This window comes from Triticum aestivum, chromosome 4D (genome assembly GCF_018294505.1).
Source record: "Triticum aestivum cultivar Chinese Spring chromosome 4D, IWGSC CS RefSeq v2.1, whole genome shotgun sequence".
In the NCBI taxonomy this organism is placed as follows: Eukaryota; Viridiplantae; Streptophyta; class Magnoliopsida; order Poales; family Poaceae; genus Triticum; species Triticum aestivum.
The window spans coordinates 176,042,998-176,063,119 of NC_057805.1; the positions used below are offsets into that span (position 1 = coordinate 176,042,998).

The following is a 20,122-nucleotide window of genomic DNA, read 5'->3' on the forward strand; positions in this document are numbered from 1 at the left end:
CGGGTGGCTCGCAGTACACTATGAGTTGTGAGCCACTGTGTGGGTTGGCCATTTTGTTAGGCAGGCCGGTGCCACATCAGAGTCGTGAAATCGTTATTTAAAACATTACACAACCCTTTCATACATAAATGTTTTGGCCACATGCAATCGATGGTTATCCTACACGACACTCGATACTCGCGTGTGACGCTTTTTGTGGGCCCATGAGGTCGTCGTCCATCACTTTGACAAAAAGCCGGCAGTGAGGTTAATTTGACCAGCAAGGTAGAATCTTTTTTGTTTGTGTTATGGTGGTATATAGTACGCGTCGAAGAGGTGGGAGGGGACTAGCATATATACTATACGTATGCGTCCGTGAACAAGTACACCTCACTCAGTGTCAGGACTTTTTGGTTACCGAGGCACGTGCCACATCAAAATTGTGAAATTGGTTATTCAAACATCACACAACACCTTTTTGGGCCACATGCATATATATCCTAGCTAGGACACTCACGTGTGACGCCTCCATCTGTGGGCCCACGAGGCCATCGTCAATGCATGCATGCATGCATCACTTTGACCTACATTGGGAGAGCTTAATTAATTTCACCATCGATGAGGATTCTTTTGGGTTGTATATATATTACGGCAGGAGCATATAGTATGCGGTGAAGAGGGGGAAGGGGACCATCATATGTAGTACACTTGATATGAACCTCGCTCTGTGTGGGTGCATGGTTTACGTTTTTGAGGCATGTGGCACATCAAAGTTGTGCATTTTGGGTATTCAACATATATATGTTTGGCCCACATGCAAAGCGGTGGTGGTTGTTCTCTTGCACCCACTTAAGCGGTTATCAGCGATATCGATGCTTTCCATCTGTGGGCTCGCTTGGTCCATCACTTCTTTTTGCCTGACAACAAGAGAGGTTAATTTGACTTAGGAGGGGATTATTATTTTTGCTCTGGGATGACATGCATGATACACTTTGAGCACACACATGCATGTGTACGCATGAATCCCTCCCATCGAGTCGAAGTGGCTAGTACAATGCATGCACTGTTCATCTTTTCAAAATCACAATTTTATCATTTTTGTGTAACTCACATGGTTACTTATTTCAGCATCAAAATTTACACATGTGTAATATACATTCACATAAACATGTTAATTTGTTTTCAGAATTTTTCGAAACTTCAAAATAGCATTTTGGCACAGTTCAAAAATAGGGCTTCGATGTCCCCGGGTTCCAAAGTGAATTTTTGGAATATCTGATGCTACTGAGGCTTAGCTACTACCGTGATACGAGCTCTTTGGCCGTCAGATTCTACAGCGCACGACATGCGGGCACGACATGCGGGAGTTGTTAGATCTGCTGGACCTATGCATAACTTTTTAGACTCTTAGAGCAACTCTAGCAGACCCCGCATCCGATGCAAACCCGCATAATTCCGGCGATTATACGGGCTCGGCCCATTTTTCTGGCCAGACCAGAGCCCGCATCGGTGTCCGGCCCGTAAAATTTTTTGACGCAGCCCGCAAACGCAACCCCCGAGCCATTATAACTGCGGGTTTGCGGGGCAGATGCGGGTCGAAACCCTATCCTCCCGCAGCCGCGTTCCCCTCCAATTCCCCACCGCGTTGCTTGATTTCTCGCCGCCGGCGAACCTTGAACCACCATATCTGACGCCGCGCGCAAGCGGGGGGCGCGTCGGTGGCTCAACCATGGTGGTCGGCCGCCGCCGGCTCAACCGGCGCGAGCTCGACGAGTTCGAGCTCGAGCGCGCCCGTCGCCGCCGCGCCTCCTCCGGCAACTGGTCTGCAGGGAGTTCATCCGTCCACGGGTCCGCGGGGTGCTCATCCGCGGGCGCATCGAGCTCGCGGCTCGTTCCGGTGAAGAGGGAGTCGGAGGAGGCCGTGCCCGATGCGCCGCCGCGCCGAGGCGTCATCGGACCCGAGGACTACCTCCCACCGGGGCAGGAGGAGCTCCTCGAGCGCGTCGTCCTTGAGCGGTCGACGAGGGATCAGGAGGAGATGGAAGAGCGCATCCGGCGCGAGCTCGAGTACGAGCGGCTCTTCCTCGAGACGGGCCTCACGGCATCGCAGGCGCACGCATCGAAGGAGGCCGACCTGCACGTGATGAAGACAGAGCAGGCGAAGCTCTACATCGAGGTCGACTCCGACTCCGACTGATCGCCGCCGGTGGGCAGCTACCGCAAGAGCTCCGGTGAGCTCAATTTGTTGTAGTGGTGCGGTAGCGTAGGCCCTGTCTAGCATATCTAACCTTTATGTATGTATGTGGCGTGTATGAACTTATTATGCGAAGAAGAACCATCTATGCGAGCGAGCTCCGGCGAGCTGCTGCTTAAATTTCTCGCGCGAAACAACTTTTTTTAAAAAATAGGGTTTTTATCAGTTTTGCCATCGGTCGTACTACACTACTCAGTTCTGCCACTAAATTTTTTCACTGCTTAGAAATGCCACTGTTTCGTTAGGCGCGTGCTCAAAAAAAGCCATCTTTTCACCGTTACCGCCAGGTCAATGAACCAAAGGTAGATGACGAAAATGCCCCTATCCCATTTGTCAACTATCCTCTCTTTGTTTGAGCTATGGGCCCACCTGTAAGGCGAGCATGAAAATAGAAGAGAAAAATTGGAGCCAGGAGATTTTGAACTCAAGACCACGTCCTGGACAGGTGCGCGTGCTAACCAGTTGAGCTAAGGGAAAGTTTTGATATAAAAGGAAACATATATCCTATATCCTTTAGGTAAATATAATATTCAAACCGAACAGTATATAATATCCTTTCTTGTTGCTCACTACTCCATTTCTCCAGCTAGCTAATTCATGCATCACACGCTAATTGACAGCAACAACAAATATGATAGCAGGAGCACATGATTTTCTAAATTCCTCTGAAAATTTCAACATGGTGCTTGCCCATTTTTCTGAAAACAACACAAATGCAGCAAGGTTTACAAACTTCACAGGTGCGGCCTTTTTTTACTTCCAGTATCCATAATTCCATAGCCATCCTGACCATCAGAACACGTGTACCAAATTGCACACGAGTATCAACAAGGCACCAATCAGCTACTACAAATTCTACACAAGAAATTCCATCTCTACTAGCTACTATGAGCCACACACGCACCACACTAAGAATTAGCATACTCACCCTGCCGGAATTTTAGAGGCTACAACATGTTGGGGCGTCCGGTGGCCGACGCACTTCTCCGATTCAGGACGGTTGTCCGTCGCCATTGCCATGGAACAAATCACTTCAAGGCATCACGGGAGGTGGCGGAGCTGGACTTGGGAGGAGCCGCGAAGTCAGGCGGGAGAAATGCGGGAGCTGCATGCCTCGAGTGACGGTGCTGGGCGGGAGGCAGCGCGGAAGCCATGACGAGGGCAGTGCTGGGCGGGCAGCGCGGCGGCTATGGTGAGTGGAGTCGCGCCGGAGCTGGGCGGGCAGCCTGGCGACCGGCGGTTGCAGTTGAGCATCGGCAGGCGACGGCTAGGAATTGTGGTTCCGGCTTGAGAAACTGATACGAGCAGGTTAAGTATTGGATAAGGGTAAGTACATCTGCTCCTCAATCAAATGCTTCAATCGGGTGTGGTGGTTAGCTTGCCCGCTCACCACACTTACGTCTCTGGTTTGATCCACCTCATCTCTCCTTTCCTCCTAATTTCTTTTCCTACTCCTTGACAAATTGGGCCCACACCATGAAGAGAGATCTTGCAAATGAGCCCAGGGGCATTATAGTCATATAACATGGTCAACGTTCATTGATCTGAATGGCTTTTTTGAGCACGCGCCTAACGGAACAGTGGCATTTCTGGGCAGTGAAATAATTTAGTGGCATAACTGAGTAGTGTAGTACAACCGATGGCAAAACTGATAAAAACCCTAAAAAATAAGGGTTTGTTTGCGGTTTCTAGTCTGCCGCTGTAAAATTCGGCCTGCATAACCGCCCCCGTGCGACCTGCAAACACATTTTACAGGTCGGCAAAATGCGGGGTTTAGAGTTACTCTTAGAACGTTTTTTTTGCAAATATTGCAGAGTTAGTGGAGCCGTCCGATCAGAGAATCAGTCGGCAGGAGTGTATCACGGTAGCACCCGAGCCTCCTCGGTAGCACTAATAATAATATAAGAAAGAAAACGAAAACCAGGACAAAAAGACGGAGAGAACAGAACAGGAAACAACCCGCAGGCGCAGCTCTCCACCTCCCTCCCCTCCTCTCTCCCCTCCGATCCACCCGCTCCCCTCTCCTCTCCGATAGCTGCTCGCCGCGCTCAATCATGGCGGCCGACCCCTCCGCGGCTGCGGCGCCCGCCGACCCCGATGGCCCGGACGCGGTCCGCTTCACATGGAACGCCTGGCCCCGGTCCAAGGTTGAAGCCAGCCGCTGCGTCGTCCCGCTCGCCGTCGCCATCTCCCCGGTCCGCTCCCCCGAGTCCCTCGCGTCGCCGCCCCTTCCCTACCCGCCACTCCGCTGCAAGCCGCCTTGCTCCGCGCTCCTCAACCCCTTCGCCCGTGTCGACTTCGCCGCCAAGATCTGGATCTGCCCGCTCTGCTTCTCGCGCAACCACTTCCCCCCGCACTACGCCGGCATCTCCGAGAACAACGTGCCCGCCGAGCTCTTCACACAATGCTCCACCGTCGAGTACCTCGTAGCCGGACCCCCGGGATCGCCTGCACCGCTGCCGCCAGTGTTCCTGTTCGTCATCGACACCTGCGTCATCGAGGAAGAACTGGAGTACGTCAAGCTGTCCATGCGGAAGGCGGTCGCGCTTCTGCCGGAGCACGCACTTGTTGGCCTGGTGACCTTCGGGACGCAGGTGCATCTGCACGAGCTTGGGTTCTCCGAACTCAGCAAGATCTACGTGTTCCGGGGGAGCAAGGAGATCTCCAAAGAGCAGATTTTGGATCAGCTTGGGTTATCAGGCGGGGGGCGGCCAGGGTTCCCAAAGATGACACAGCAGCCAGGCGTGCAACAGGTCAATGGGATGCATCCATTAGTCACGACAGGGGTTAACAGGTTCTTGCTCCCGGTATCAGAGTGCGAGTGCACGCTCAGCACGGTGAGGTATTTGGCCCATTGGGTTTGGTGAATTTAGTTGAACGCAAGCATAACTTGACATACTTGTTGTTGTATTGCAGCTGCTGGACGAGTTGCAGCCTGACCAGTGGCCGGTTGAGGCTGGCAACCGTGCCATCAGGTGCACGGGTGTTGCGCTAAATGTGGCGGCTGGGTTGCTTGGGGCGTGCGTGCCTGGGACTGGCGCAAGGATTATTGCGCTACTTGGCGGGCCATGTACCGAAGGTCCTGGAGTGGTAAAGATTCTTGCTTTCTTTGCATGAGCGTAAATAAATCAGTTAATTGAAATTGCTTCTCGATGCAACATGGTTTGCTATATCAGAAACGTGGTCTACTTGAGATACTGGATGGTGTCCTGTTAATTACTCCTCCGTCCCAAAATTCTTGTCTTATATTTGTCTAAATACGGATGTATCTAAGACGGAGGGAGTATTTTGTTAAATCCTCTTTCCTGGAAATTGAAAATGCATGACAGCGATTATCATTACTTAATTGCCAAGGCAAATCTTTACCCCTTTAGTGACGCTAATAGTTTCTCTAAATTCACCTAAGCCTGATATCGAAGAATATGAAATTGCAAAATGTATATGTCAGCATACTCATGATGTGGTGTCGTAGGTTATGGGCATGCACTTCTTGTTGTACTATAACAGATTTGGAGATACCGCTTCTCTCTGTAGTTTGCGTAGTACTCAGTAAGTACGAAGATTGTAGAATTCTTTTATGGAGCTTCTACAGAATTGATGGTGTTCTTACAATTTGCTGGACTTCACATCTTACTGATTGTTTTCAATGATATTTCTTCTCTATATTTCTGTTTATAAATTCATTTTGCTTGATATCACTCCATTGGACAATGCAGATTGTATCAAAAGATTTGTCTGAGCCAGTTAGATCACACAAGGATCTTGATAAGGATGCGGCGCCTCATTTCCAGAAAGCCGTCAAATTTTACGATGGCCTTGCCAAACAACTGGTCAGTCAAGGTCATGTTCTAGATGTGTTTGCATCTGCTCTTGATCAGGTTAGTATTCTCTTTAGCTAGCATTATATTGCTGTGTTTGTACTTCCTATTGCTGAGAAGACTATGAGTTTATGGTGTTCGCCGAAATGACTGCAGTTCTTGAGCTAGCTTCTTAATTTATACTTCAGGATATTACTGCCAGTTCGTCCTTTTGTCAAGTCTTTGGTTGATTGGCTGACTGAAACCAACTAGATTTAGTCATGTGACTATTTCTTATAAGTTCTATAATTAATAACTTGCATCTATTATTGTTATGTGTGCCAGTCCATCAAGCATGGAGTCTTATCCCTTAATTTGGAGTCCTAGTTGATTAAGCAAGTTGTTTGGAAAGAGTCCAGTTAGTTTAGAAATTATATTAGTCTGAATAGACTTTTCGGCTTGTCGATCAAGTCTTGTCTTTATATACTATATAAAGGGGCCGACCCCTCTTAATAAAGCAGAGACGAATATTGTCGTCTACTTTTATCTACTTTTCAGTAACTAGCACATATGCCCGTGCGTTGCAACGGGAGATAAAATAGTTTGCATTTAAAGTCAGTGAGAATTATATGTGCAAGCAAAACCCTGTGTGCACACGAAAAAGGAACATTTAGCTTCTAGGTTTCGCCATGTGTGAAGGAATCAATCCGCTATTTTTCCATTCATTGATCAAGGGCATTTAGTTGTTACGTCATCGTACACCAGAGAAGGCCCATGAGTTATTCAATCTACTCATCCTTTCAATCGAGGGGATTTTTAGATATGAAACTTCTGAATATTCTAGGAAACATGAACAATTTTTTAAATCCTGAACAGTTTTTTGAAAATTATGTACACTTTCAAAAAAAAAACGCGAACAAAATATGAAAGGGAACATCTTTTGAAATTCACAAACATTTTCTGAAAACACCGACTTTTTATGAAAACATGAACAATATTTGAATTTGTGAACATTTTTTTAAAATGTGAACATGTGCCAATCCCATAGGTATGAAACCCATTTGAGTGAGAGTAGTACTAGGATGGGTGACCTCCTAGGAAGTCCTCGTGAAAGGGTTTCATATCTAAGGGTTGTGATAGGCTTGGCGAGCCAACGTAAAAACTAGCCAGTCTTTTGGGTATGAAACCCATTTGGGCGAGAGTACTAGGATGGGTGACCTCCTGGGAAGTCCTCGTGACAGGGTTTCATATCTAGCCTACCCCAACTTGTTTGGGATAAAAGGCTTCGTAAGTGAAGTGCTTCATTTATACACGAACAATATTTTTAATTTTGAAAATTTCACTAAAACAAGAATATTTTTTGAATTTGGAGCATTTTTGAAATGCCATTTTCATTTTAGAAATCTTGAACAATTTTGAAAAACAATATTTTTTTTTGAAAAAATGGGAAACTTTTTGCAAGTTCCGAATATCTTTCAAAATAGCAAAATAAAATTGGAAGCCTGAACATTTTCCAAAATTTGTTTTTTTATTCCTAACGGTTTTGAGAATTTTTAGTTTATGAAATAAATTCTAAAAGAAAAATAAACTTGGAAGGGAAAAAAGAGATAGGTAAAGGAGAATAAATAGAAGTAAAACACTGAAAAAATAAAAATGGGCCAGCCAATTATTGGTTGTCCTGTGCGAAACTTTGACTATTTGTTGCCCAGTGCGGAAAATAGAATTTTTGCAACTGCGTGGGCTGAAAAATAAGTGGGCTGGCTTCGCTGGGCCACAGTGCGCGGCCCATGTACGAAAATTCTTTTTCTAGCAGACAAACACATAAGAATTTAGTACCACCTCGGGTAGATTTTTTTTTCGACGGTGAACGGATGAAAAAATCAGTGAAACGCACCTTGCTTTATTAGTAGGTATAGGTATAGGTATAAATATAGATATAGATATAGATATAGATTAGGGTTATATCAGAAGTAGACCCTTCCAATTCGGGCAAAGAAATCAAGATTGAGGCTTTTGAGCAGATGAAGCTCATCACGAAGCAATTGGAGGCTATGAGTGGAGGCCTTCACATGCTAATGAGTGAAGGAACAAGTGCTTCTCGTCTGGCTGGTGCAGCACTTGAGCAATGGCTGCTGGCCCTGGCCCTGCCACCAGATTCCGTGGCTGCAGCAGCTGCCCACGACGCCACCTCCGCGTCCCATGCGCCGCTCTCAAGCGACGATGCGCCCTTGGTGTTTTGCCTTGCCAACAGTACCTTCGGTGACCTCTTCTCGAGCGGGCGAATCGACACCACTGCCGCCGGCGGACATCTACCCTCTGGGCAGATTGCTGACTCCCCACCCCCTCTCTTTCCTGCCTTCCACCACCTATCTGCTGGCACCGCAACCACGTGCTGACTGCTGCCAACCACCACCAGCCGCTATTACCCTTTTACCATCTCTAGCCATCTCCTTACTCGCTGCAGCTGCCTTCAAAAATCAATCTGGGTCACTTCGGAACCCAACCTTTACAACTCAAATCCCATCCCAAATCCTGCACAATTTTCCCGCCCTCACCTACAAGCAGCAGCCACGTATCGCCGCGCCTCTACAACCTTCATGCCTCCACCTGCCAAGCCATTTCATATGCCGTTATGGCCGTCCCCTTCCCTAGGTCCATCCTGCCCACCCTTTCCGCCCCCTGCTTAACCGTCACCTTGGCTCAGGTTAGTGTTTCGGCATGCCCTGCTTCCACAAGCTTGTCGACTTGGTCGATCCTCTTGGTTGGCTCAATGCTGTGGGCAGTTCTTTTGTGGACAGTGCACGGACGAGGCCGATAAGGTATGGACTGCAGTCTGCCACCTCACCGATGACGCTCAATTCTGGTGTGTTCAGCTTGAGCGGAATTTAGGCATCTCCCGTTCACTTCCTCAGTCGTCGACTACAACAACAGGTTTCTAGCACTCATGTGCCGCAACCACTGTTCAAAATATCGGCCGTCAAACAAGTTAACTGCCTTGTTAATCGCTACTCGGCACCTGACCGGATCGAATAACCCCTTAGGACAATTAACTGGGACAACCGATTAATCGATCTGACAGCCGATAAGGTCTGGACTGCAGCCTGCCACCTCACCAATGACGCTCAACTCTGGTGCGTTCAAGCTGAACGCAATTTAGGCATGCTGACATGGCAGCAGTTCTATGAGGCTTGCCGCGTTCAGTTTGGGCCATCACATCGTGCAAATCCCTTTGGCGAGTTGGCGCATCTCCCGTTTACTTCCTTGGTCGTCGACTACAACAGCAGGTTTGTAGTCCTCATGTGCCGCAACCGATGTTCAAAATATCGACCATCAAACAAGTTAACTGCCTTGTTAATCGCTACTCGGCACCTGACCGAATCGAATAACCCCTTAGGACAATTAATTGGGACAGCCGATTAATCGGTCCGACAGCCGATAAAAGGCCAAAGTTTTGGGTGGGCCGATTAACTGGCAGGGAGGCAAAGCTTATTTTGGCCAAAAATGTAGCCTGTTTCCCTCCCTTCTCTAGGTTTGGGGTCCTGCTCCTTCCCCCAAATTGTTGTGCTGCTACTGGTTGGCTATATCTGCATTGCTGCTCTGTCCTCTCTGTGTAGGCTTCCACCACTGCAAGTGCTCCATCTTTGAAAAGAAGTTCGGATGATGTGGGTTGTGGCCTAGGATATATAGATATGTAACACTTTTCCTTGTTACATTAATGTGTACATTAGCATATTTAGACATTTAGTACATTGCATGTTGCCATGTAGCCTAGGATATATAGACATGGCCCTATGTTAACCAACCGATAAATGGGTCACCGACAAGGTTTATGAGTCGACGAGTCGTTCCGAGGTAGAGACTCATAGACTAATCGAGACTAGTCTAGACTAGTGCTAGACTAGTTGACATGGTACTGTAGTACTCAGCTACTAATACCTAGTGGTAGTATGTAGTATATACTAACAGTACAGTATGCAATAAAACCAGCCACTGTCTAAATAATTGAGCTATGCAGTGTTCTGGGCCCAAGTGGGTATGCCATAGGACCAGCCACTGTCTAAATACTAGCCCAGCACCACGCAGCACCCCCCAGCTGGCCCATTTGGGCCCAAATGGCCAGCCTACTTAGCCCCCAGCCACTGGAACCCTAGCTCCCGACCTCTCCAATCGCCGCCGCCAGCGCCATCACGCACGGGAGCACGCGCGCACGCGACCCGCGCCTCCTCCCGCCTTCTACCGGTCCCGGCCGCTGCCGCCGGCGAGCCCGCCGACCACCGCCATGCCTCCTCCTTTCCTCCTCTCTCTCTCTCTCTCTTCCTTCTCTCTCGTCTCAAGGCCGCGCGCCCCTACGGGTCACGGCCATGGTCGCTGCCTCAGCACGAGCTCCGGCCGGCCGCCGCACCTGGCTGCGCCATCCGCCGTCCCGGCGGTGGGTGGCGGCGGCGGTGGCAGGGCAGTGGGTGCTGGCGGCGCCTCGTCCCAGCTGAGGCAGCTCTCTTTTTTGAGTCGCTCGACTCGTATGTGTCGACTAGTCCAGACTAGTCGTCGACTAGTCCATCCACGGCTCGACTCTTATTTGTAGTCTACACGAGAAAATGAGTCGACATTCACTTTGCGATTCGTAGACTAGTCGAGCGACTAGTCTAGATTAGTCGTTCGACTCGTAATCGCTGGTCACCGATAAATTCAGTAAATAGGCCGATTCACCGATTAATTCCTACTCAGCACCTGGTAGAGCAGCTATCAGAAACTGATATCCTGAACATTGGCCGCGACAATGAGCCATTAGCACCGTCCCAACAATGGTTTTTGTACATGGCAGGGGTTGACGTTGAGTTTCAAAGACCATTCGACCTCCAAACCGTCGTTTCCTTCACCAAGACCTATGCGCAGTGACATTTTCCTCCAACAACGTTATCACACCAGCCTTTTGAGCCTATGGGGCCCTTGTGCCCCTCTGATCCTCTTGCGGTCAACTTAATTCTGACATCTTCATCGCCAGCACCACTAGCACCTGTCCTGCCGTCGACCACTCCAGAGCCAACCTGCCATGACAAGTTCGGTGCCTCACCCCACTGAGTTGGCATAACGTCATCATCAGTGCCTTTGCTTCAACTACAACGAGATTTATGTTCAGGGTCACCGGTGCTTGCGGCTCTTCTTCATCGAGGCTGATGACTATGGCCAAGATACTCCACAACCGGTAGCACCCAAGGTCCCATGGGAGTCGATTTTGATAAGCTACAGCTTGCGGACAAGCTGTTTCTCAAGAAAGGGAGAGATGTTATGTGTGCCAGCCCGTCAAACGTGGAATCTTATCTCTTAATTAGAGTCGTAGTTGATTAAGCAAGTTTGCAAGGAAAGAGGCCAGTCAGTTTAGAGATCATATTAGAGTTTGAATAGACCTATCGGTCAAGTCTTGTCTATCTATACTATATAAAGGGGCCTACCCCTCTCAATAAAGCAGAGAATCAAGTAATAAGGATTTAATGAATGGCATTTTCAAGGTAAAAAATGTACCAAGGGCAGTCTGCATATTGATATCCTTCATCCTCTGTTTCATGCATAACCATTGGTGTGCTGTAGTGCCTCCCCCTGCCGCTGCAGCTCCTTCTCCTCTTCCTCCTTCCTTCTCTCACTGCTGCTGCGGCTGCCGCTAGACCTCGCTGGCCACCAAAACCAACGCCAATGGACAAAGCGAGGTGGTAGGCCTCCACCTAGCACCAAGGCAAGCCTAAGCGTGCACCTTATGCCTCTTTTTTGAACCATGATCATTTCACATATATTTGATTCGTGAAGAGAAGATTAAGTCATGTGTTCTCTTGAAGACCTTGAATCTTTAGTTGTAATTGACTGAAAAGTTTAGCGTCAAGTTAGCGGGATATATTGAAGACAATTTGAATTGGATGCTATTGGATGACCAGAAATTGTGTAACCAAGTGTTTCCTTGAACAACTTTAGCTAGTACCCGATCACAGTCAGTAGTTCAGTATGAATGGCAGCAAGTACACAGTATACTACACAAGTCCCAAACTGCCCCACTGCTGTAGCCATCTGTATACTATGCATTTTCTTGTCCATCTTTCACTATTGCTCCATTTGATAATCAGAAATATACTATTTCTATGTTCCATTAGTATTAATCTAGCTGAATGATTGGTTCTACAAACTATAACGTATTACTAAATTTCATTTTGTGACATCTGTGTTTGCTGCTTCAAGAAGAAGAAAAAAGATGGGATTTGCCTTTCTGGGGAAGATACTGTGTAAATTTTTCACATGTTGTTACTTCAAAGACAAAAAAATTCACATGTCATAATTTCTGAGAAGATCCGTTGCCAATTACTAGATGGAAATGTTAATGAAATCACGTTGTATGAGTTTAGAATGGCTTGTATCTGAAGCTACATTTATAATCCTCCAATTGTGCTTGTTGATTTTCTATTGGTGTTCCATTGAACTTCTGTTATGTTTGGAACACCAAAACAGGTTGGACTAGCTGAGATGAAGCTTGCTATTGAGAGAACAGGCGGCCTTGTTGTCTTATCTGAGAGTTTTGGGCATTCTGTGTTTAAGGATTCTTTTAAACGTATTTTCGAGGGAGGTGAACATTCATTGGGCCTGTCATTCAAGTAAGTTTGCTGTCTGTTATCATCTTTGTTTCATTACCTTTTACATTTTCATCAAAGATGGTATGTCTAGGTAGATCTGTATGAACAGTCAGTATATGTTTTTAACTCAGCTAATTTCACCACCTACTGTGGTTTGTCTGTTGTGCTGGCCGTTCACATCACATGATGAACATCCATCGGGCCTCCTTGCTCTGTGACTCTTCCCCATATAGATCAGCAGAATCGTTCTTTTAAGTAATTTAACCCCCAGCTCAGTTGTCTCTGATCCCTGCTATGCACAATGGACAATGATCATCAGTGACCACCCCCACAGCTGTCGGCTGCTTGGTGATAATGAGTAATACTGAACAACATGAATAGTAGCAATGGCAGGACATGAGAGGTAGTAAGCTTCAAACTACTGGATCTTGTTATCTCTCGGATGACCACTGCTCGCTGGCTTGCTCTCCTCGAGTAGATCAACGTTGTTCACATCTTTTCTTTGAATCTGGCAGATGCTGTCGCTGTGCCAATAGCAGCAGATGCTGTCGCTGTGCTTATAGCGTATCCTCCTCTTAACATAACTCTCTATCCCGTTGCCCCGCCTCTTCCCAATCTTCTTATGGGGAGGGTTGATTGCTCATGACCTCTCAAGAAGCCATGAACTCGGGAGCGACTTTATGGTGGACACCGGCTCGTGTGGACTGTATCCTAGCCATAGAACGATTCCTCGAGATGCTCAAACGTCACTGCCCTGTCCCCCGTGCTCGTTTCCTTGGAGTAGGGTGTAGGTGTCATAGGCGTACGAGCTTGGCACTTGTGTTCCCTCGCGTGGATCTGTACGTGCACATGCTACAGGGAAGGAGTTGGTGACTTGACCTGGCAATGTACTAGCTTGATGGGTGGTGTGGGCCACACAACGCAGAAACTTTTTGCATGTCAGGACGTGACAAAAAGAGACCCTGCCAATTGTTCCATCATGCACAGTGCGCATCTCTTGCATCTACTCGCTCTAAAACAAAATCAGTCAGGGTCACTAATCAAATCTACTTGATGAGTTTAATGTGCCGGATAAAAACAGATTGATAAAATCTAAAAACAGTATGGTGGACGGGTGCAATTTGATCCTTTTTTTTTCAAATGATTCAAAAATCATATTTGTCAAGTTTCAAAAAAAACTTTGGAAACTTATACATATTCACAATGAACCTGTGATATTTTGTTCAAAAAATATTATGACTTGCAAGCTGTACAAAAAAAAAATCTTGGTACAACAATAAAAAAATTGACCCACTTTTATTGACGTATTTGTTTTTATTTGGTCGGACCCTTCCCCGGACCCTGCGCAAGCGGGAGCTACATGCACCGGGGCTGCCCCTTTTTTTTTGTTTATGTCAGGTATGAAAGTATATTGTTATGAAATTTTGTTGAATGAGTTATATGTGCATGTACAAATATTTTTGATTTTTTTTGCACTGTGGAAATATTGTTTTTCTCTAAAGTCCACCAAAAGACATTTTCACCTTCTTACAGAGGCTCCAAGATGGTTTGTGGCAAAAGAACAAAATTTGGTAATAGAAAAGATTATATAACAGGCGGCACAGTAATACATTTATCTTTTTTTGCGGGATCTCTTTTTTTGGCGGGAGAGTAATACATTAATCTAACAAACTGTGTGAGGCCAATTCTTGTTCAGAGCCCCAACTGTGCAGAAACTTCCAACGGGCATATAAAACCAGTTTAAATCCTAGTTTAAGTAAATGGCCCTGACGACCAAATCCTAGTTTAAGTAAATGGCCCTGACGACCAGATGGTGCTAACAGACAATATAGTAGTACTCCCTCCGTCCCAAAATAAGTGTCTCAACTTTGTACTAGCTTTAGTGCAAAGTTGTACTAAACTTGAGACCCTTATTTTGCGACGGAGGGAGTATTATTTTATGGATAAAATCTAAGAACACCTATAAGTCTAACTAATGAAATTATAAGGTGACACTATAAAGTTTAAGATAATTTGTGACCAGAAAAACATTTGATAATATTGAGAGTTAAAAAAAATCTGGACGAGCGTCACAATAATAAATTACTCTAAAGCAGTCTGTATGAGATTAATAGGTGTTTAGCAGACTTAATAGACTGTTAATATCATACTCTCTGTACATTACACTGACTAACAAATTGGTCTTAATGGCCGATTATTATTTTATGTGCTATCGTGAGGGGAGCGTCAATTGGGCACAAGGTCAGGTCACATCGCACTGTTTCGGGTGGCAGAGGGTAAATTGAAATGGTGCCATACTCATCACATGTGTTCCAGCGGCTAGAATCTCTGTCAATAAAGCTAGCTATAGCTGCCGGGATACAAGCTTTGACGGGGCTCTAGGGGGGACAGAACGCACAAATACCGGGAGGGATCTGATCAGTTAGGATAACGGACGGGCAGGATATGGTCCGCAGAGTGCTCGTCCACCGTAAGGCATTTTCGCATGCTACTACTCGGTGCTTCATGCTTTGTTCACTGTCATCCTTTTCTTTGCCATCTTCCCTGTCAGCTACTAGATTTGGGTGAGCAGCCTTTGAGCCGTTGACATGGAGTGCCATCAGTGGCAGTAGGCAGTAACCAGATTTTGGTGGGTGGTTTCAGATGGTGGCACTCGGAAGCAATAAATGTTGACAGTAGGCCTTTGAACTTGGGAGCGGTGAGCTGTGGCTGTGAGCTAGGAATCTAAGGCCGAGGAGGTAGATCATAGCAAGCTCAAGATGAATGGCATTGGTCTAAGCTTTGGATAATAGTTATAGTTTCTTCTCTTCTCATTTGATTTCCTCTTTTATCTGCATATAATATCCATGTCATATGGAGATGATGTCAACTACTGATGCGCCTAACCAACACTAGAAATCAAATTAAAGATTAAAACTGGTCTGAAAAAGTTTCTTCTGGATTTAGTGAACTTCTTGGGAAGTGAATTCTCTTAATGGTAATTTCGGATAGCTAAACTATGCTTACCTCTTAATCTTGAAAGTAGAGGTTGAGGAGGGGTATGTCGTGTTTCTCCTAATACCATGATTCAGCAAAATAGCTGTAAACATCTACTGATTCTTGCCTTTTTTCTTTCTTGAAGTGGCACATTTGAAATAAACTGTTCAAAGGACATTAAAGTTCAGGGTGTTATTGGACCGTGTACATCTTTGGAGAAGGTAGGCATCTATATCATAAACTCATTTATGCTAAGATTTCTTAAGCTGAAAAATACTAATGTTAAGACTTGGCTTGATCTTTGCAACATGCCAACCATAGAAAGGAGCTTTATGTGCAGACACAATTGTCGGTCAGGGAAACACAACAGCATGGAAAATGTGTGGGCTTGATAGGAATACTTCACTTACAGTTTTTTTTGATGTCTCACCGAGTGAACGCTCTGGCCAACCAGGTCATCAAAATCCCGATTTGTACATACAGTTTGTAACCAGGTAGTTATTTCAGTTCTGCTATCTTTTGTGTAAGATTGACTGAATGTGCCGACTGCTGAGTGTGGTGATTCTTTTGTAGTTACCAACACCCGGAAGGTCAAATGAGAATAAGAGCTACTACTGTATCCAGAAAATGGGTGGATGGTTCTACCAATACCGAGGTTAGCCTTATTCTTTTAAGCGAGCCTTAAAAATTTCTTGTTATGTATATTATGTTGTTGAGCACGAGCAGTGTGCTAAACTGAACCATATCAATTGTAATCTATGATCATTTCTTGTTATGGGTTATATATATCATCATACACATGTACAGTACTTTCCTGCATTGTAGCTGTTTCATTTCTCATGCTCATGTATTATAAGCTATAATTTTAAGTGATCACGTATTGGCAACAATGAATATACTATTTTTCACCTGCCTGAAGCTGTCCAATCCATTTAACCTGTCTATGGGAGAAAAATGCATTAAGGCACTGTAGTGTTCACTGTTTATTGTGCCTGGAATTCTCTTGTCAAAGTCTTCTTAAACAAATGAGTGCTTCTCCCTTAGAGTAAAAAGTTTTCTTTCTACTGGTTTAAGTAGGACAGATCACAGATTATAAATTCCTAGGTGTTACTTGCAGGACTATTACATTTCATTGGATGACTTTCGCTTTTGACTTGACATGCATTTCCTTTAAATACAGGAACTAGTCGAAGGATTTGACCAGGAAACTGCAGCTGTTGTGTTGGCAAGATACATCTCCTTGAAAATGGAAATAGAGGTACTTCATTCATGGATCATACTCCAGTTATCCTGAGTGCAACCTCAGTGATTTTTGTACCTGATAACATCAGTAGTATATGGCTTTGATTGCCTATTTGATTGAACAAAAACCGATGGTCATATACTCATATAATTTGTCTATTTCCCAGCTGTTGTGTTCTGTTATGTGCATATTCTTGTGTTGGAGCGAAAGCCAGTCTCACCCTGACACTTGCATTTAACTAAAGTGTCATCTTCATCAAACATTTATCACTGCAGTAATGACAATTTAGAGCATTAAATCTTTTTACTCTGAATGGTTAAGTAGGTCCTTAGGTTGATCTACAGGTGTATTAATTGTGTGTTTTCACTCTCAAGCCAACAACTGCCTAAGGCTGGTCATAGTGGGAGTAACTTAGCTAGTAACATAATGCACCCCAGGATATGTTTGCTTATGTGGCATGTAGTTAATAAGGAGAGATGTTATGAGTAACAGAATATGTAACCATCACATAACACTTCCCAAGACAAAATTAGTTACAAGCTAATAAATACAAACACCTATGACACTACCTCTATGTTACTCCTCACTATGAAGGTAGTAACATGGACTAGTGTCATATGCATGACACTAGTCTAAGTTACTCCCCACTATGACTAGCCTAATCCTAGACTACTATAGTACTTCCTCCGTTCCTAAATATAAGTCTTTCTAGAGATTTCAAATGGACTACCACATACAGATGTATATAGACATATTTTAGAGTGTAGATTCACTCATTTTGTTCCGTATATAGTCACTTGTTGAAATATCTAGAAAGACAAATATTTAGGAACGGAGGGAGTATTATACAATAATTGTAATTATTGTTAATTCTATACTTATGCACATCAAAATAGGAGGTTTTGATATGGTGGCCACTGTATTTGTTCTTTTCTACTTAACCATGAAAACTTATTATTTTCTTTATGCCTGTTGTACGTAGTAATTTGTTTGCAACTGGGTTTAGACACTTCTGCGTCCATATTCAGGAGGAAACAAGGAAACATTTAGTTCTTGATATCGTGTATCCTCTTATGCATCTATGTTTGCACGTAGTCTGTGCAAGTGTGCATACTGTTAGCTATTGATTTTCTAAAGTTCTAGGGTTGATGACTTGTTCCGCATGCAATTTTTTGTTGAGCAGGCGAACACTAAAATCGGTGCATTTTCTTTATCTTTTTCAATATCATCATTTTCTCTATGCATTTTGTTATCTTTTGATTTTCTAGCTGTGTTATTAAATGACAGCAGAGTGTACCTGATACAGTGAATTCCTTTAGTACATTTGTGCATGTTGTTGATCTTTATGAACAGCTGTATACCTTGTGGGCTCTCTGATTAGCGTATGACATATCTTACGCACCTGCATATGTACATGCAATTTGTCACCCAGCTGTTGCTAAATCCAAATTTGTGTTTGAGATGCATGATTAACAGTTTGTTTGAACCATTTTGTAGGAAGAGTTTGATGCAACACGGTGGCTCGATAGATCTCTCATACGACTATGTTCAAGATTTGGGGATTATCGGAAGGATGACCCCTCTTCATTTAGCCTACATTCTAATTTCTCACTGTTTCCTCAGTTTATGTTTAATCTCCGGCGTTCGCAATTTGTTCAGGTGATGTGTTGCACACCTGTTACTTTGTCCAGTTCACAAATAAGTGCCATTTTGCTGTTTTGCACACTTTGACCACTAAGTTTCACCGTAGTATATGTATCAAACCCAAGAGGATCAAAATACTTCCAAGCAAATCTATTCATAGGATTTCCAAGTTTCCAATCTAAAATTTAAACATTATTGGCAGTGGAAGTGTTAAAACTTTGATCGAAGGTCTGTCTAAAACGTCACTTATTTTGTGAACTGGCTGCATTATTGTTTTTTCCCCTCGAGGAAATCAGTGCCTTACTAATACTCGGCCTTTTGTTATTACAGGTTTTCAATAACAGTCCAGATGAAACAGCCTATTTCCGAATGTTACTCAACCGAGAGAGTATCACTAATTCAGTTGCAATGATTCAGCCGTCATTAATTTCATTTTCTTTCGATTCACCTCCTTCTCCTGTATTCCTCGATGTGGCATCAATAGCAGTAGATCGTATACTGCTGCTTGATGCATACTTCAGTGTTGTCATATTCCATGGAATGACAATCGCTCAGTGGAGAAACATGTGTTATCAGAATCAGCCGGAGCATCAGGTAACGTGGGTGCATCATCTAGTCTGTCCACAAGTGTTTGAGCAATTCAGATGCTCACTAGCTATAATTCCTTTTGTTTCAGCAATTCGCACAATTATTACAAGCTCCTCAGGAGGAGGCCCAGGTGATAATAAATGGTCGATTTCCAGTTCCTCGACTAGTTGTCTGTGACCAACATGGCTCCCAGGTGTGTATGTTACTGTATTATTATTTGTTCTCTCTTGTAGATTAGGGCATGTTCAGTTTTATGTTTGCTTAAAAAGAATCAATTATATAGTGTAATAACAATAGTTAACATATATCATGTACCATTGCGTGCAGGCAAGGTTCTTGTTAGCAAAACTAAATCCATCGGCCACATATAATTCAGCACATGATGTTCCACCAGGTTCTGACATCATATTCACCGATGATGTCAGCTTCCAGGTCTTCTGTGAGCATCTACAAAGGCTGGCTGTTCAGTCGTAAGGAAATGCATGCAGTGTTGTACTCCCAAATTGATTGTTACTAGCTGTTCGACGTTTGTTTACCTACCTGGCTCGCTCATAGTTTTGACTTTTTTTGGCCATGTGTCTTTTCATCATGAATTCAACTTCTGGAAATAAACATAAAAAAAAGTCATTTGCAAGGTGTCCACCAGTCTTATCACCCGTCCTTTATACTCCCTCTGTTCCGTATTATATGTCGTTTTAGCTTTTTCTGACCAGCTCCAAAAACCAGCAAAATGACATGTTTGTCCTGTTCCAAAATACAAAACGAAACACAGGCAAGTGATACACAGCGAAATTTGAATCATCGGTCGACGCAGGGGCTTTGAGGCATGGCGGTCCTCCAGTAGATTGCCGCCGCTGCCTGCAGCAGATCTCCCCAAGCATCTCGTCGCCTGTACCATGCTGTCAAGCCCCGCAGGTGCTTGCCTCAAGAAGAACCCCCCCCCCCCCCCCCTCCTCCCCCCCACCCAGCTTCTGCTGGCCTCAGGTCTCCAGCAGATCGCTGGCGTCGCACCCCACCCCGCCCCCTGCTG

The 20,122-nt window shown here is 44.9% G+C and overlaps 1 protein-coding gene across 1 annotated transcript; it reads left to right on the forward strand.

The window, feature by feature from the left end:
* Nucleotides 1-4,160: 4,160 nt before the first annotated feature.
* Nucleotides 4,161-19,734, forward strand: LOC123097138 (protein transport protein SEC23). The gene is made up of 12 exons (XM_044518890.1): nt 4,161-5,070; nt 5,150-5,323; nt 5,950-6,111; nt 12,520-12,662; nt 15,763-15,838; nt 15,939-16,111; nt 16,191-16,272; nt 16,798-16,875; nt 18,358-18,519; nt 18,835-19,098; nt 19,181-19,285; nt 19,420-19,734. The coding sequence occupies exons 1-12, from the start codon at nt 4,288-4,290 to the stop codon at nt 19,564-19,566; spliced, it is 2,349 nt and encodes a 782-aa protein (XP_044374825.1). The 5' UTR covers nt 4,161-4,287; the 3' UTR covers nt 19,567-19,734.
* The last annotated feature ends 388 nt before the right edge of the window (nt 19,735-20,122 follow it).

What these genes read in the sequence shown, in the direction of transcription:
- LOC123097138 (XM_044518890.1), top strand. Translation starts at nt 4,288, where the DNA reads ATGGCGGCCGACCCCTCCGCGGCTGCGGCGCCCGCCGACCCCGATGGC. An exon ending in ATGGTTCTACCAATACCGAG is followed by an intron (nt 16,273 to 16,797) that starts GTTAGCCTTATT and finishes CTTTAAATACAG; the next exon opens with GAACTAGTCGAAGGATTTGA. An exon ending in GGCGTTCGCAATTTGTTCAG is followed by an intron (nt 18,520 to 18,834) that starts GTGATGTGTTGC and finishes TTGTTATTACAG; the next exon opens with GTTTTCAATAACAGTCCAGA.